General features: G+C 51.8%; 1 protein-coding gene across 7 annotated transcripts in view; it reads right to left on the bottom strand.

The window, feature by feature from the left end:
- The window catches only part of NFATC2 (nuclear factor of activated T cells 2), a 133,366-nt gene that overhangs the window by 104,586 nt on the left and 13,097 nt on the right, over window positions 1–15,683 (bottom strand). For 3 of the 7 annotated variants that reach the window (XM_084777930.1, XM_084777929.1, XM_084777934.1), the window contains exon 1: window positions 14,447–14,768. The exons of the other annotated variants lie outside the window; for them this stretch is intronic. In XM_084777930.1, coding sequence (XP_084634056.1) covers window positions 14,447–14,576 — 130 coding nt within the window. In that variant the 5' untranslated portion in view covers window positions 14,577–14,768. Of the gene's footprint in view, window positions 1–14,446; window positions 14,769–15,683 lie in introns of those variants that run through there. 7 annotated transcript variants of the gene reach the window in all.

The raw sequence follows: 15,683 nt of genomic DNA, 5'->3' as shown, positions 1-15,683 counted from the left end.
GTCACTTATTTGCCCCTCCACCCCAAGAAGGGGAACTTTGTGAAGAAGAAGAAGAAGAAGAAGAAGAAGAAGAAGAAGAAGAAGAAGAAGAAGAAGAAGAAGAAGAAGAAGAAGAAGAATATTATTATTATTATTATTATTATTATTATTATTATTATTATTATTATTATTACTACTACTATACTAATTACAAAAGTGCAGGTGTCGGGTAGATAAAATACTGGGCATGGACCTAGCAGACACTGGCTTTTAACGCTGACTCACTTCTACACGAGCGAGCAGTATGGACTGTCTGCTCGCCTTCCACAGACAAGGAAGTGGAGGCACAACAAACTAGTGTTACCTACCCAGAGTCCTTAGGAACTGATGGGCCATGCCCACCCTGGGCTTGGGGAATCTGGCCCCACTCCAGCCTAAGGATACTCCCTAGCAGGGGCTGGTGTGGAGCTGAGCTATTTGCCTACCCACTCCAACAGCTGGCCACCCAACTGTCCCTAGCCTAGCAAGACCAACTGAAGCCGAGGTTCTGTGGCTCTGAGCTTCAAAGCGCCAACCTATATACTTCCTGCGCTCGGCAGAGGCTCAGTCTGCCTAAAGCGTTGCCTGTGCGCCACACCCTGGAACCTAAGGAAGCATCCTTGGTTGGCTTGCCACCTCCAGGAGCTGCACTGTAACCCCTTTGTTCATCCCTACTCCCTCTGGCTCCTCACAGCTTCAACTGGCCATTTGCTTCTACAGCTGCTCCCTGAAGCTGTCGCTCACTGATACCACGCTCTTGCCATTGGGCCCCGGGGCTCACTCAATGTCAGGCAGGGCCTTGAGAATACATGGGGTGTCCTCTGCCAATTTCTCTGGAACTAAAGATCAAGACTGCCTGCCTACCTACAAGGAAATGGTGGCACAATGATCTGGCTTCACCTACTCGGTCCTACCAGCAGCCAGGCCTTGCTCATCACGTCAAAAGAGCCCAAGACCCCCTCCCCCATGGGAGACCTGAGTACACTCCAAGTCCTCATGGGTAACACACAGGTTTGCCACAGGGCAATTCGGCTCTACACAAAGCCCCAAACACATTTAACAGACACTGGGTGAATCTTTTAAACAACAATTCTGACGTGCCATGCTATGGTTTCTCTGTTTGGTTTGACAGTGTGGCACACGCTAGCCCCAACCTCTTCAAAGGCGGTTTGTAAAAAGAGGAAGGAATTTTATAAAAATAAAATGGACTGGTCAGCACTTCAAGAATTCTCTTGGCATCCCCGACTGTGCTGGCTTCTGGACATGCGTGAAGTAGCTAGAGAAAGCTCCAGAACACTCTTCCTCTAGTGATTTGTGCCCCTCCCTCCCCCCAGCTGCCTCAGAGTAAAGCTGCTAACTCTCCTAACTCTCGCTGAAGTGTTAGTGACTCAATGAGTCGCCTGTCATAACAGAAGTGTTAAGAGTCAACACACCTGTGCCATTTGCTTTTTTTTTTTAATTTTTTATTAATTTATTCTTGTTACATCTCAATGGTTATCCCATCCCTTGTATCCTCCCATTCTTCCCTCCCTCCCATTTTCCCCTTATTCCCCTCCCCTATGACTGTTCCTGAGGTGGATTTCCTCCCCCTGTATATGCTCATAGGGTATCAAGTCTCTTCTTGGTAACCTGCTATCCTTCCTCTGAGTGTCACCCGGTCTCCCCCTCCAGGGGACATGGTCAAATATGAGGCACCAGAGTTCGTGTGAAAGTCATATCCCACTCTCCACTCAACTGTGGAGAATGTTCTGCCCGTTAGCTAGATCTGGGTAGGGGTTTAAAGTTTACCGCCTATATTGTCCTTGGCTGGTGCCTTAGTTTGAGTGGGACCCCGGGGCCCTGGGAATGCAAACTAGTACAGCCACTTTGGAAATCTATCTGGTGCTATCTCAGAAAACTGGGAATAGGGCTTCCTCAAGACCCAGGTATTCCACTCCTTGGAATATACCCAGAAGATGCTCCGGCACACAACAAGAACATTTGCTCAACCATGTTCATAGCGGCCTTATTCATAATAGCCAGAACCTGGAAACAGCCATTTGCTTTATACCACAGAGCATCACACAACAACCAACAGGCATCCGCTGGGTTTTCTCACAAGAAGACTGTGAAACAGAGAATGTAGTTTTCCCAGTTTTACAGATGGGGAAAATGAGGGTCAAAGAAGGTGAGTTATCAGTCTGAAGTTACACAGTTTTTACGCTGCAGAGCCAAGACAGTCTGAGGCAACCTGGCCTCTTCACCCACCCCCACAACTTCTCGTGAAAGAGGCTATTTCTAGAATCGTGACACCTTAACTATGCCACAGAGAAGTGACAACCCGCCCCCCCACACACACCCCCAGGACAGAACCTGATGTGGGGCCATCACTGGCCCAACAACCTAAGATCTCAACTCTTTTCTTCTAGAATGTTCTCATTCCTTCTGTTTGGCTCAGAGAAGGTTAAAAAAAAAATCACACCCCAGCCACTGAGTGGTCTCCACCAGCCTCTCCTCTTTTGGCTTCTACCAGATGGCTGTGCATGGTCAAGGCCAGGACACCTCTCACTGCCAGGTTGCTGGCCAATGGAGAGCTTTTGAAAATAAGAGGAAAAGGAGGAAGAAGGAGGAGGAAGAGCGGAGGAGGGGAGGGGGGAGAAACCATGTGCACACTGTAGTCCCAATATTTGGGAAGTTGAGGCAGGAGGGTTTCTGAGAGTTTGAGAGCAGCCTGGGTTACAAAGTTAGCTCCAGGCCAACCTGAGACTTTTGTCTCAAAAGAAAAACACACACACACACACACACACACACACACACACACACACACACACACACAGAGAGAGAGAGAGAGAGAGAGAGAGACAGACAGACAGACAGACAGACAGAAGGAGAGGGAGGGAGGGACAGCATAGAAACAATCTTTCAAGTGTCTGAAAGCACAGGCAGGCAGAAATTTTAGGAAGTGGGATAGAATGACGAAAATAGAAACCTCACTCGGGAGCCTATAGGAAGTGCTGTGGGGGAGGGGTCTCAGGCCCACAGCAGGGTGGGTTGCAGATTCTGCAGGTCCCTACCTAGGCTATTCCAAGCCCACCCACCGCTTCATGAGATCAGAGCTAAGGTCTACCTCTGAGGCTTCCCAGTCTGTCGCCATGGTAGTGCACAAAATGCCACTGCCAGGCAACACAGACTGGCAGCAAGGAGAGAGGACAGAGGCCTGTGACTCCACTAAACCCCTGCACATGTGGCTGTAGGAGCCCCACCAGCAGGGCAGGAAGGCAGCGGATTTCCCATCTGGCTGCCTTCACAGCCTACAGGGAGAAGCATTTTCAAGAGTCACTGATGGCTTCTAAGTAATGAAGGGGACTCTCAGCAAACCTCCCCCAAGCCCTCAGACCCGTGCCCCCCTCCCTCACTGCACAGAAGACAGCACAGACTGGATTCCCCGTAAATGAGTCATGTGTGTGAAGGAGAGGATCCAGGTTGTCACACCCTTTATTCAGAGGTGACACAGACACAGACGGGGCCCTGAAAGTTGAGAAATTCCACCCAGATCAGCGGGTCCAAGAACACCAGAGGAGGCGAGGGGACGTTTACCCTCCAGTCTCGCCAGCATGGAGGTGCTGGCAGAGGCCTCCTGGCACCCTCTCATCTTTGCTGACCTTGTCCCAGGGAAGACAGCTGTCTGCCTTCACCAGACAGACAGAGGCAGCTTCGGTAGTGCCTCCCGGCAGTCTGCCACCAAGCCAGGCGCCCGCGACGCTGACACAGAAGGGAGCGCACCAGAGCAAGGAGACTTGCAGAGCAGCAGCTGGCAGGATGCTTGCAAAAACATGGTGCCCTGGGCTGCATCAGAAGATGAGGGGCAAGTGCACCCTGCAAAGCCTCAAGGTCTCCTTTCAGCAGAGGACACCAAGACCTCTAGCTGTTGAGGCATTTTGGAGTCCTCCTGCCTTCCGGGATCCCAGTCGCCTTCCTGATCGCTGTCTTTCTGATAGCTGGTGTCCACTGAGCCTGCATGTGTTCCATTTCAGCAGGCTTTAACAAGCTGAGAGGCCGGTACTATCAACCTCACTGCTACGCATGAGAAAACTTGAAACTTAGGTGCAGGGAATCCCCCAAGGCCACACACACACACACACACACACACACACACACACACACACACACACACAGAGAGAGAGAGAAGCACATACGTGCGTAAACCCACCCAAGATTGTACTGTTGCCCTGGGGGCTTTCTTCCACCGTGCCCAGCCAATAACTAAACCACCTGAGCTCTCTAGCCATAGACTAGGCTTGCCTGGCCTTGAATATCACATCAACAGCTTCACACAGACAGGGATGTGCAGCTTCCTCAGCAGAAGAAGTCACCAAAAATAGACTTCAGAGAAGTCTCACACAGGAACAGGACAAAGCCCACCCACTCCGAGGCAGCCCCTTGTGAGAGGAGGCAGTTGGACAGTCATGGCTTCCCTGTAGCCTCTGCCCTCCAGGAGCTGAGACCCTTTGCTCGTCCGCACTCCATCAAAAGCCTGACCCCTGCAAGCAAAGCTTCCCCTTGGGGACCATGGGGCCAAGAAACCCTCAGCCAGGGACTCAGACCAATGACTTATTCACAGGACACATCTTATTTATACCTTCCCAACCCCCGACTATAACATGAGGACCATGTTTCCAGATATGGGTACACTTACAGTGCCCACCCCCCCCCACACACACACACACCTGGTCATTAAGACATTCCTCCCAAGCCACCCTGCAGAGGTGCCATCACCCACCCCCACCATGGATTTCAGACCTGCAGCCCACCTCCTGAGGATCAGGCAGGCAAACACCCCACTTCCCTCAGCCTTTAAGATGACTGCTGCAAACATTTAAGGCTTAAAGGCTTCCCTCACTGAGCAGCCCCCTTCTGCTGGCATGCCCCCGAAGGTCTGTTTTGATAAGGCCCTGACAAATCCCATGCATTGCAGGCCACTTTCTTGCCTTCCGAAAGCTCGCTCAGGCATAGCTCAATTAAAATTCACAGGGAAGGGCTGGCTAGGAGAAATGTACTTTATTAACTAAAACAGGCCCTTTTCCAAATCCTTAGATTAGAAGGCAGGCTGGGCCCCAGTGCCCGCTCAGGAAAAGGAACTCCCCTACTTTGCCTCCAGCTCAGCCTGCTAAAAGGCATCGAGAAAACACATTAAAGGTCCAGGGCTCTGGGTTTTGGAAGTAAATGCCAGGGGATGTGGAGACGGCTCAGTTGGTAAAGTGCTTGCAGAGCTGAGCCCAGCACCCACATAAAAAAGCCAGGCGTAGTGGCAAAGCCCAGGGGGAAGGGGAGAAGTGAAGCCAGGCAGAGCCTAAGGGGTGGCTGAGCAGCCAGCCCAGCTAAAATGGTATGTTCCAGGGCAGTGGGAGACCCTGCCTCAAACAAAACAAGTCAGAGAGACAGCTGCTGAGGAAAGGCGCCCATAGTTTATCTTTGGCTTTCACAGGCAGTCACATACTCATACGACTACACACTATGTGTGTGCATGCCCACACACACACACAAACTACATGCCAATCTATAAAGAACAGAGAGACATGCCAAAAAATAAAAAAAAATCAGAGGGTGGCACATCTAGCAATATCCAGGACACAGAGAATAGCCCTGGGATGTGATCTTATTTCTTTAACAGATAAACAGTAAGAAATTTAACTGACTGGGATTTTCAAAAGATAAAGAGAGCAATGGTTGGGCCAACCACTCACAATGCAAGGCTCTTTAGGGCTGGATGAGAAAAAAAAAATCAAAAACAAAAACAAGCAAACAAAAACAAAAAAACCAAACAAACAGTTGAGGCCTGAGTGCTACACAGTAGATGCTAACGATTTTAGGTTTAAGGATAACTCTGTCCTTTGGCTGTTTCTATTCTTGCCTTTTCCATCTGTAGCTGTGCATTTAAAATGTTGGGGGACAACATCTGGGGGTTGGGGGTGTGTTAGTCAGTTAGTACACTGGGGGTCAGTTAGTACAGTGTGGCCCTAGCAGGCAGAGGCCCCGGGGTTCTACAAGCAGCTTTTTTCATAAGCTGTGTGTGGTGGCTGCTCATAGGGAAACCTCTATGGAAAACCTGCCTCGGCCAACTTGGGCATTGTTTCGATTGCTAACTGATGTGGGAGGGCCTAGACCACTGTGGGAGCTGCCACCTCTAGGTAGCTGGGCCAGGGCTGTACAGGAAAGGTAGCTGAGCAAGCCAGAGGAGGTGAGCCTTAGTTCCCCCCACCCACACCCAGCCCCCAGCCCCCACCACCCAGCCCCCAGCCCCCACCACCCACCCACCACCCAGCCCCCAGCCCCCACCACCCAACCCCCAGCCCCCACCACCCAGCCCCCACCACCCACCCACCACCCAGCCCCCAGCCCCCCCAGCCCCCCCTTCACCCCCCCCACCCCCAGTCCCGTGTCGTCCCCCCCCCCCCCCCCCCCCCGTGGCATCTGCTGCGGCTCCTGCCTCCAGGTTCCTGCTTGAGCTCTGCCCTAATTTCCCTCAGTGAGGGACTATGCTAAGGACATGCGGGGCAAACAAAACCCTTCCTTCCCCAGGTTGGTTTTGGTCAAAGTTTCACGGCAACAAAAAGCAAACTAGAATACTGGTCCTGGAGGCAAGCTGATCAGAAGTTCAAGGTCATCCTCGACAACTCTGAGGCCAGCCTGAGCTACGGAAAGGCCCTGCTTCAAAACAAACCAACCCCAAAACTGTGCTGAACCCTGGTAAACAACATTTTACTTATTTAAAAGAATTTCCTTTAAAACAAAATTTTTACATTATTTTATGTTTGTGTATCTATGTATATGTGTGTGTGTGTGTGTACACATGTGCATGGCGCATATACACGTGTGCCAGAGCTTACATGGGGAGGTCAAAGGGCAACCTGCAGGAGTCAGTTTTTTTCTTCCGTGTGGATTCCTGGGATCAATTAAGGGGGATTCCTGGGATCCTTCTTCATAGCAAGCACCTTTATGAGCTGAGCCATGGTGCTGGTACCATTTTTAGTTTTTAAATTTCCATTTATTACTAGTGTGTGTGCTCTGATATGCACATGGTGGTCAGAGAACAACTTTTGGGGGTCATTTCTTTCCTTGTACCATGTGGGTCCTGGGGGCGGAGCTCAGGTTGCCAGCTTTGCTTAGAGTATGCCTTTCCCAGCGGTACCATCTTGATGGCTCTGAAAACTTTTTTTTTTATCGTTACTGAAGCCAGAAGGTGGGCACTATGCACTCTATCCAAGGGTTTCGATACTGGGGGACCCAGGGTCCAATGCCCTGAGGTTCTCCAAGAACAGCCATATTTGACTTTTCTCAAGTGTCCTTATTTGTTTATTCGCTTGCTTGCTTGCTTACCTACTTACTTACATTTATGGTTTTGTTTTGTTTTGTTGTTGTTGTTGTTGTTGCTTGTTTTTTGTTTTTTGTTTGTTTTTTGGTTTTTTGGGGGTTTTTTTGTTTTTGTTTTTTTGTTTTTTGTTTTTGTTTTTGTTTTTTGAGACAGGGTTTCTCTGTGTAACCTTGGCTGTCCTGGAACTCACTCTGTAAACGAGGTTGGCCTTAAACTCACAGAGATCCACCAGTCTCTGCCTTCAGAGGGCTGGGAGTAAAGGTGTGCGCCACCACCACTGCCCTGCAGGTAGGTGTCCATAGCTTTGACCCCTTCTAATCTATTAACTATAAAATACTATGAGTTATATTTAAGGTCGCTGACGGGAGATGCCATAGGGAGGGGAGACGTGGATGAGAGGGCCCATTGTACCATCACCTCTGCTTTTGCATTTGGGTGGGGGCGGGTGGTGAGGGAGTAAGTTTAGTAAGAAAAGGCCAGAGGGAAAGTCAAAGGCAGTGCCCCCTTCCCCCTGCTCCAGGTAGACTAGCAGACAGCCTGGGCCATACCAGAACAGCCCAGGCTTGAGGCAAGCCTGGTGCCCTAACTCAGTCTGGAACCTGTCAGCAAAGCCCTAGCTCTAAGGGTGCAGCAGGCAGGGAAGTGAGTTGGCCTCAAGCTCTCTGGGAGCCTGAGGCTACTTCCTGTGCCAGGGAGGGAGGAAGTCCCCTCTGAGGGAAAGCCACAGTGCACTCATCAAGGAGCTAAGTTTTCAAGGCTGGTTCTTTCTGGGCCATGGCTCAGCATACAACACCTGGGAGTAACCTGCATCACTCAGAAAAGTGGCCTCCAGAACTTTCCAGCCACAGACAGTGAACAACCAAGGAAGCATTTGCAGCCAGCAGGGGTCCAGGGCCTTTGAGTCAGAACCCAACAGGCTTCTGTGTTCACTGACTTGCTTAGTCCCGCCCCCCTCCTCCCCTGCTGTGGAACCAGGCAGCTTAACAGACACCACAGAAGAGAAGCTCATCTTCTCTTCTAGTTAAAGACTCATCAAGGGCTAAGGAAGAGTTTCTCTCGTCTCTCTGCAGCCAGCATGCTTAGGGCAGCCTGATTTCTCAGGGCCCATGACCATCCACAGTCACAAGCCCGGGCTGCGGGGACAAGAGTCCCACCCCTCACTGAACCAAGCCCCACTTCTGCCCCCAGTGGGGCCCATTGTCCTCACCAGCCATGGCACACATAAGAAACTCGAGCCAGGAGCCAAAGTCACGTGGCTTCCAGCAGCCCGCTAAAGAGACCTTAGCTTCACCTGATCGATAAGCACTGATCTGCTTGCCGCAGGCCTGGCATTTCTGCTCAGCCAAAATTCTCCCCGCCCCCCTGGCCCCCCAACAAGTCAAGCCAAGGCTTTTTTGGTTTCACCTGCACAGTCAGAAGGAAGAAGGGCTCAGGTGTCCCCAGGACGCATGCATAGCAGAGAAAAAAAGCAAAAACAGAGGCTGGGGGGATGTGGCTCATCTCTGTAGAGTACTGGCCTAGCTTGCACATCCTCTGGGGTTCCCTCCTTAGCCCCTTATAAACGGGGTGTACTGGCTCGCTCCTGTAATCCCAGCACTTGGGAAGAGGACACAGAAGCATCAGGTGTTCTAGGTCATCCTTGGCTACAGAGAAAGTTTGAGGGCAACCTGGGCTATATGAGGTGAGAGAGGAGGAGAGGGTGGAGGAGGAGAAAGAGAGAAAAGAAAGAAGAGACAAAAAACGTAGAAGGAAGAGAGGCGTGAACACCCCAGCATGTCCTGTTTGGTTTCTTTCCCCCGCCAGTTCTGTTTGGCTGGTGAGTATGGGCTCAAGAAAGGTGCATGGACGCTCCCACTCCCACCGGGCCGTGTACCAGTGCTGCAGTGCGCAGGGCCTGTTGGACACAGTTGGACACCGCCGCTATGGGCTGCTCTGGGGACACTCTGGCTGTGTGCTGGAAAGAAAGGCTGAAGACAGAGCCTCAGACCCCAAGTACCCTGGCTCCAGCCTTGCACGGGCCAATGTGTGAGGCTACATTTCTTGCACCTGGCTCACAGCACCTTCCGGGGCTAGAGAGGCCTGAAGCTCATCTAAGATCCGCTGCTTTCAGGGTGCGTGTGCCTCTGCTCCTGATGAAAGCTTAGCAATAAGAGACAGTGGCCTTTCAAGCTAGAACGACAGGCTAGAGGCCTCTTCTCACCTCTCCTGGGGGCACCTGGAGACCTTATTTGTCCAAAAGCAGGCTCACTGAGGCCTGTCCTTAACTTGACACAGAGGGCAGTACCTCTGAATGTCACGTGTCCCCAGCAAGCCAGCTTACTTAGCATACAGGCCTATTTTTAGTAGCACCAAAAAAAAAAAAAGCCAGTTACTATATCACAGCACCTCATTTGTCCCCATTTGTTTACCAGGCTGCGTTCCGTGCCGGCTCCATGGCATCCAGGCAAAAAGCAGGCACCGGGTCTCATTCATCCCCACGCCCACTGGGCCCGGCACACAACCAGCGTGCCATGTGTTTGCTGTAAGGATGAGAGGTTCTCATTGTCCCCTGCGAATGGGTTGGGAGCAGGTGTTCTCAAGCTGAAGTGCAGGTGACACCAGGGATCGGCCCACGACTCCCTCAAGAGTGGTGTAAAAAAAAAAAAAAGCACATGGCAGTGGGGCCGCAGGTGGATGGTGCGTGCATGCTGACTCTGCGCTCAGGACATATGTGTGTTCATGGAGCCCGTTCACGCAAACGTGTGTGTGTGTGTGTGTGTGTGTGTGTGTGTGTGTGTGTGTAAGAGAGAGAGAGAGAGAGAGAGAGAGAGACAGACAGACAGACAGACAGACAGACAGACAGACAGACAGTGTGGTGTCTGTGACTTTAATCAGCTTTTTCAAAGAGTGTGACCCCCCCCCCCCACCAGTGTAAGGGTGACAGAAACAGACTCTGAAAAGCAACACACAATTGATCAGGAAGTGTTGGTTTGCCCTCTGGAAGGTCAAGGCTGGTCCTCTATGATTGAGCCAAAAAGGAGTCTGAGGAGGAACTGAATCAGATCCACTGAGGCAAACTGGCAGTGAGCACTGCTGCACAGCTGTCCCCAACACAGCACCCAGGTGATGTCCTTCTGGAGGTGACCCGGGAATTCCAAGTTGGAAGGAGAAAGAGTACACTGAACCCCCTTGAGCATGCCCAAGGGACTTCTAACAGAAGGGGCTGCCAACCGCAGCACACCTCCTCCAGGGTGGGATTGGCAGCTGCCATGACCCTGTAACCCTATCTCTACCCTTTACATGGGATAAACTTGGATGTCTCATCTGGGTAGCAGAGGTATGAGCGTGCTCTTGACACCTCTCCAGCCAAACAAATTTGGAAACTGGGTTGGATGAAGGAGATCATTTCTTAGATACGGTTTACCAAAACTGACTCCTGTAGAAACAGCGGCGACATAAATAGGGCCAGTGAGATGGCTCTGCTGGTAAAGGGGCTGTCACCAAACCTGACCACCTGAGTTCAGTCCCTGGGACAGAAGAGAACTGACTCCCAGGAGTCCCGTGACATAGAAAGGAGAGAACCCTAGGGCCAAGTGCACACGACATTAGCAGAGATAAGTACCGCCCGGGGAATATGGCTGGAAAGGGCCTCAGGATACAATCAAACTGATAGGACCACCACAAGAAAATATACACAGCGGCCAAGTAGACTTTATACCAGGAATGACGGTCTTACTCACAGTATATACTTAGATGCTCATGCGCAGATGACCTCTTACTATATGAACCAATATGCAACCAATATGTGGGTGCACATACCCACATAGACACCCCAGAGCCTTTTATGCCAATAGAGTCCGGTTCCTAATAAAATTCCCAGGACACAGGAATGGATACCTTCTGAGCATAACAAATACATATATCTGAACCCTATACCAGCATCCAAGGTCCTCCCAGCAAGGTCAAAAGCAAGGCAAAGGGGACTGGAGGGATAGTGAAACAGTCCGGAGTGTCTGTTGTTCTTACAGAGGACCAGAGTTCAGTCCTTAGCATCTATACTAGAGGCTCGCTCACACAGCCAAGTGCAACTCTAGTCCCAGCCTATCCACTGCCCTCTCCTGGCCTCTACAGACACCTGCATGCACATGGTGCACATACCCACATGCAGTTACATACCCATACACATAGGTGAAAATAAAATACTATTTTTTAAAAAGGCAAAGATGCCTACCGTCTCCACTTTGACGTAATCGTTTACTTCGGGTACCAGCCAGTGCACTCAGAGAAGATGAGAGAGAGGCCTGTTTAAGGATGCTGGTTCAGCATAGGTAGTGCTGGGTCTTTCTTCCCTGGTCCCCACCCTCCCCTCCCCAGCATCTAACATATGCTCGGTGCTTAGAAGACTAGTTGCCTGAGTGACTGAGGAATGACTCATGGCTGTGAAAGCAAGAGTTTAATAGATGCTAGAGACAAAACCCACTGTGGTTGATTTCAGTGGGTTAATTCGCTCAAGGTGTGCTAGCAGACAGAAGTATTACATCAGCCACTTACAAATAAGCAAGCAGGGGGTCCAAAGATGTTAAATGACTGGCCCTAGACCACTACTCCTGTCCTTGGTTGTCATGGCCCCACGGCCCAGGTGTCCGCCATGCAGTGGAGGAGAGACTCCCACAGTCTGTCAAAGCCTAGACTCAGATTGCAGCTCTGCCCTTGACAGGCTCTGCCTTTTCCAGGAACTTACCACCCCCTGCCCCAGTCTCTGTGCCTTCAGGTTCTCCTCTGTAAACTGGGAGTCAGAAGTAGCACCTGCCTGGAGTGAGAGCTGCAGCCACGTCCCATTGCTGCCAATGGCCCGACCTCCCCCAAACTTCCCTATGTGCCTTTTAGGGATTTTCACTCAGCACGGGCCATGGTGTTGACCCTTTTCCTCCTGTGGATTTTGCCGGGCTCGTGGGCAGCTAACTTAAGGCTCTTCGTTGGTCACTAGCATCTTAGACCAAGGCTTAGTATCAGGGGAAAGGTCAGCTCAGCTCTTGGGGAGCCACACCATGAAGAAATGGGGAGCGGTGGCCTTCAGAGATGACTCCACAGTTGGAGTACCTCACATCTGCCTCCTCGTGTGCTACTTGATACCACCTGCACTTTCCCCACAGATGCCCAGAGCGCTGTCATTTGCCACTCCTGAGTAAGTGTCTCACCTGGGGACTCTCCTAAGAGCACAATTTGGAAAGGAGTTACCAGGGAGAAACGACTGCGGGGAAGGTCAGGTAGGCAGCAATGAATCGGGCTGGTGGTGCGAATCCTTGACATGCGAAGATAATGCCCCGCCCTGCTGTGATCATCTCCCAAACATGGCTATCCCTAATCTAAGCATGAGGAAAACATTATATAAAAAAATTAAAACAGGTGGGGGGCACAGGCCTGTGACCCCAGCACTGAGGATCCTGGGGCAGAAAGCTGTCTAGTTTCAGGCCAGCCTGAGCTCCCTGATATCCTGTTATAGAAATAAATTAAATATGTAACATGTCTATAGCACCTATTTCTAACACAGTACTTCAAGGCTATTAACACACACACACACACACACACACACACACACACAATCACTGAAAAAGCATGGACTTTTCTCAATGACAGAGTATCCATATTAAATAGATACATCATGCTAAAGTGTCAGAGGCCTGTTGCAAGAAGGAAGGGGTGCTGGGATGCTTCTATAAATGGGAAACTGGAACCCTCAAAATAAGGTTTATTATTTTAAAAAAACAACAACAACACAGGTTACCAGGCTTTCCCATGGTCATTAAGCTACCGATCTGCTGGCCACCAAGCTTGCCTTGCCAAGAAAAACTATAAAAAGCACCTCCCACCAGATTTGGTTTGGAAACTATTTCCCCGGAAATCCTCACCCTCCACCCTCACCTAAGAGAGAGAGAGAGAGAGAGAGAGAGAGAGAGAGAGAGAGAGAGAGAGAGAGAGAGGGAGGGAGAGAGAGAGAGAGAGAGAACTGATGTGTGGATGGCTGACTGATTCCTAATTGTGTCTTTTCAAGAGAAGGCTGTCCCCAGAACACTAGCTCTTCAACTATTACTATCATCTCTAGCCAAAACATAAAGATGGTCACCAAGCAAGTCCCTCCCCAAAGTTGCCCATGAGGACCCTGCTGGGGGAAAGGAGTTAATGGTACCGGGACTCAACAACAGACATCCTCCCCAGCCAGCATCACAGCCCTTCCTCCGCACCAGGCATCAGATGCCAGTAAGCTGGAGCCATTGAGGCATCTGGAAGCTGCCAGCAGGCTTGTCCCTGAGCCTGCCACAAGCATGAGCTGGGCTGTCAAAAGCAGGAAACCTAGTTAGGTTTTTCTTGTTTGCTCCCAGACAACAAGCTTTCTAACCAGAAAATGTGACACTAGGTGTAAAGGCTGCTATGGCTTTCTGACAAATGCTGTGGAACACTAAAATGACAGGGGCATTTGTCCAACGCCCAGCAACAGGGGACAAATGAGGCCCAGACTGAACTCTGAAATAGCCGGTCCTTCTCGGCCAGGTGCCCCATCCACTCAAGCACTGGGCAAGGGGCTAGTGGAAGATCATTTAATAAGTTGGGGCTGGTCCACCTGCAGTGACTGGTAAACTCAGAGAGGAAATGGGCCAGCCTCCTGGCACCAAAGGCAAACCACCCTCAAGCATGAGGCACAAAGCCTCTTCCTTAGTTTCAACACAAAGTCCTCAACAACCGGCTCCCAGGATGCCGCAGGGCCACTGTCTCACAGCCTCAGGGGCAAGATTGTCAGGCTCAGTTGTAGCCTTTCTGTCATCCTTGAGCACACGCCCCTCCACGGACTCCACTCTCTGAGAGCAAAAAGCAAAGACATCACTTTCACTACCTCTGAGGTGTCCAGGGAACCTGACCACCCTTTGCTATAACAGCGACCCTCAGGAGGAACAGGAAACAGCCCCCTCAGGATGATTCGGCCACTGTCTCCAGCTCCCCTCCCTGTCACCAGGCTACCGGAGGTAGCCCTGCATCGGGTTCCCAGGCCCTGTCCCCCCCGCCAGTGCTCGAGGGCCAGGCAGGGGGGAAGCCTCCACCGACCTTCGATAGGGTTCAGATAGTCATAATCGAAGAGGATGGAAAAGTCCAGCTCGTCCTGGGGACTGCCCCCAGGCTCGTGGCCTGGGCCGTCCCCGCCGTCGGGGTCTGGCTGCGGCTCCGGGGCGTCCATGGCTCAGGGCGGCGGGGCTGCGGAGCCGGAGAGGGTCGCTGTGCGGGGAGGAGGCTCGCGCAGACCGGGGTCACAGTGCCTGGGGCACACGCCGGGGCTGAGGATGGTTCACGGCTCAGTGGGTCCTGGACGCGTCCGGGGAGCGGGTGGCGCGAGCTTCCTGCTCAAGGCACCTGTTGCAGCCTGGAGGGGGCGGGGGGGCGGGGCGGCGGTGGCTGGTGGGGCGGGGCAACGCCCGGACGGGGAGGGGCACAGCCTGGTCTGGCCTGAGCGACAGGCCCAGGCAACTTCTGCTCCACCTGATCCAGGGTCCCACTAGAAGCTACTGCCCGTGAGCTCTACCTTAGGGACTGCTCGCTGAGCCTTTACTGATTCCTCTCCTTTGCTGGGGAGGGGCACCCTGTCTTCTTTGGCATGCCCACAGCTGTGGCGCAGTGTCTGTCTCTGATTTACAAGCCCCAACCTCAGTTGACCAGGCCTGGGCCACCTACTGCGTGCCACCCAGCATATAGCAGCAACTGTGGCCCGGTGGGACAGACTAGGGCTAAAGATCATCACTCCTTTTGGCAAACCGGAGAGGACTCGGCCAGGGGGAAGTGACACGCGATGCGTTTGATTGATGATGATGTGGGGACCCTGTCCTTGCAGTGAGAACAGGAAGTGGTCTGGTGTGTGGGAGGCAGGGTTGACAGGTAACTTGTACATCCTGCTGACGTAAAATGCAGATCATCAGGCTCCTTCCCCCCACCCCCCCAATGGCTTTCAGTTCCATAAATTTGGATTTAAGCCCAGGAATCTGAAATTTTGACCCAAGCCCCCAAGGTGAAAATGGGATGGCTGCTGAAGAGCTCAGGGCCGCCCTCCAATGAGCCTCCCAGCTTATAACTTCTCAAACTGAGAAACGAGGTAGCAAAGGGGAATCGGGCAACGGTGCCCCATGTCACCACAACAGCTCTTTAAAAGCCAGGCCGGGGTGCGATCGAAACCCTGCTGGCCTCCCGCGAGATGATTAAGACTTAAGGAAAGCAGAGGATCAAAAGTCTGGGTGGGTGGGGCCCTCCAGTCCTCGTGTCAACTCGGGCTTTATGACTGCACTCCTGCAGCAGG

Source organism: Acomys minous (genome assembly GCF_964271855.1).
Source record: "Acomys minous genome assembly, chromosome: 3".
Lineage (NCBI taxonomy): Eukaryota > Metazoa > Chordata > Mammalia > Rodentia > Muridae > Acomys > Acomys minous.
The sequence above is the reverse complement of the archived record's forward strand: the minus strand, read 5'-3'. Positions and strand labels throughout refer to the sequence as shown.